The following is a 1,590-nucleotide window of genomic DNA, read 5'->3' as shown; positions in this document are numbered from 1 at the left end:
CCCCTCCCCCTCACACGGTGGCAAGCAGATGTTCGGCTGCCCCAGGCATGCACGGCCCTCACCCACCAAGGTCACTGGGACAGCGGCTAGTGGGGACAGCAGGCTGTGGGAGCCAGCCAATCCAGCAGGGCCCCGTGGGTGTGGTGTTTATGCACAAGGCGCCGGCTCCCCGTGACACGCCTGTGTGTGCGTGTGCGTGTGCGTGCGTGTTTAAAGCCTCCCCACCGGAGCCGCAACAGTATCGTGTCCATCACGGCCGAGCCCCCAGGGAATGACTCCATCGTCAGGCGCTGCAAGGAAGACGCCCCCCACCGCAGGTGTGTGGTGGGGGAGGTGGGGCTCTAACCTGCACAGCACACAGGAGGGTGGGCGTATGGGCCCGTTGTCCAGACACGGAGCTGAGGCTCAGAAAAGCCAGTGGCTTCTGGCAGACGGGCACTAAATGCTCCCCACGCCGCACAGAGCAGAAGGGGGCTGTCCAGGACCCCCACTCCCACTGACCCTCATTGTTCCTCCTGCACGGATGAAAGTATCCTTGGCCTGTGCCTTGCCCTCAGCTCTTGGCGTGGTCCTCCCAGTGTCCGGCACTCCCTGCCACCCTCCCTCCCTTGGCCCACAGTCAGGACACTCCCCGAACCCCTGCACACGCGTGTGCCCGTGTGCCGCACGCACACACGCACACGGTCGCCTGCTCTGTCCCGCAGCACGATTGAAGAGGACAATGACAGTGGCGGCTTTGATGCTGTGGACCTGGACGGTGGGTGCCCCTCGGGTCCCGGGGCTACTTCGACAGGACAGACTGCACCCTCTCCCAGTCGGGGTGTCAGCTGCGTCCATCCCCCTGAAGCTGCCCCAGGGGCCCCCCTGTCACACAGCCTGCTCCCTCTGTTTTCTCATGAAGACAGAGGTCACAGAGGGTCAGTGCCTGCCAGCCCCACTATGACCTGCGAGCCTTCAAAAGCCCTCCGTCCAAGGCTGCCCGCAGATAAGATGGAAAAACGTGACTGCCCCCAGGGCAGCCCAGGCTGTCCCCCTGAAGGACAACCTCGTCCTTCCCCTCCCCCCCACCTTCTAGGTAGCAGCTAACCGCTTAACCACTGCACCACCAGGCCAAATGAAGTGGGAAAGGCCCCTGCCTGCCGAGTTGTCCCGGACACACGGAGACCCTGTAGGACAGAGGGGCACCCGCTGCCCCTGTGGTTCCCAAGGCCGACAATTTTAACCAAAACACTGGTCTCGTCTTCCATCCACAGAGCAGCTGGGGGATTTGAACAAGCACTTCAGCCATTTCAAAACCAGAACTAGCCAATGCTAATGGGAGACCCCCTTCCCCCAGATGCAAAAAGGGGGTGGGATCCTCACATGGAGCTTCCAGGCCAGCCTCCTTTGGGAGGAGCGACAGCACGCTCTGCCTGGGGCCCCACCTCAACCTAGTGGTGCCCCCCCACCTCACCCAGACCCTGGCATACCCCCCATCTCTCAGATCCTGATCTACGCCCCCTCCTGGATCCTGGCATTGATGTCCCCCTCCCCACCACACCAGGATTGTGGTACCCCCCATTTCACCCAGACCCTGACATCCCCCATCCC

The 1,590-nt window shown here is 62.8% G+C and overlaps 1 protein-coding gene across 1 annotated transcript in view; it reads left to right on the top strand.

The window, feature by feature from the left end:
• CARD11 (caspase recruitment domain family member 11) overlaps nt 1-1,590 on the top strand; it is a 35,185-nt gene that overhangs the window by 22,165 nt on the left and 11,430 nt on the right. Inside the window, 2 exon segments of the mRNA XM_045284374.1 lie at nt 217-317; nt 705-757. Of these exon segments, the coding sequence (XP_045140309.1) occupies nt 217-317; nt 705-757 (154 nt within the window).

The sequence above is a fragment of the Echinops telfairi genome, unplaced genomic scaffold (genome assembly GCF_000313985.2).
Source record: "Echinops telfairi isolate 266 unplaced genomic scaffold, ASM31398v2 ScPeMD7_5;HRSCAF=22, whole genome shotgun sequence".
Taxonomy (NCBI): Eukaryota; Metazoa; Chordata; class Mammalia; order Afrosoricida; family Tenrecidae; genus Echinops; species Echinops telfairi.
Note: the sequence above shows the minus strand (reverse complement) of the source record. Positions and strands in the feature narration are given on the sequence as shown.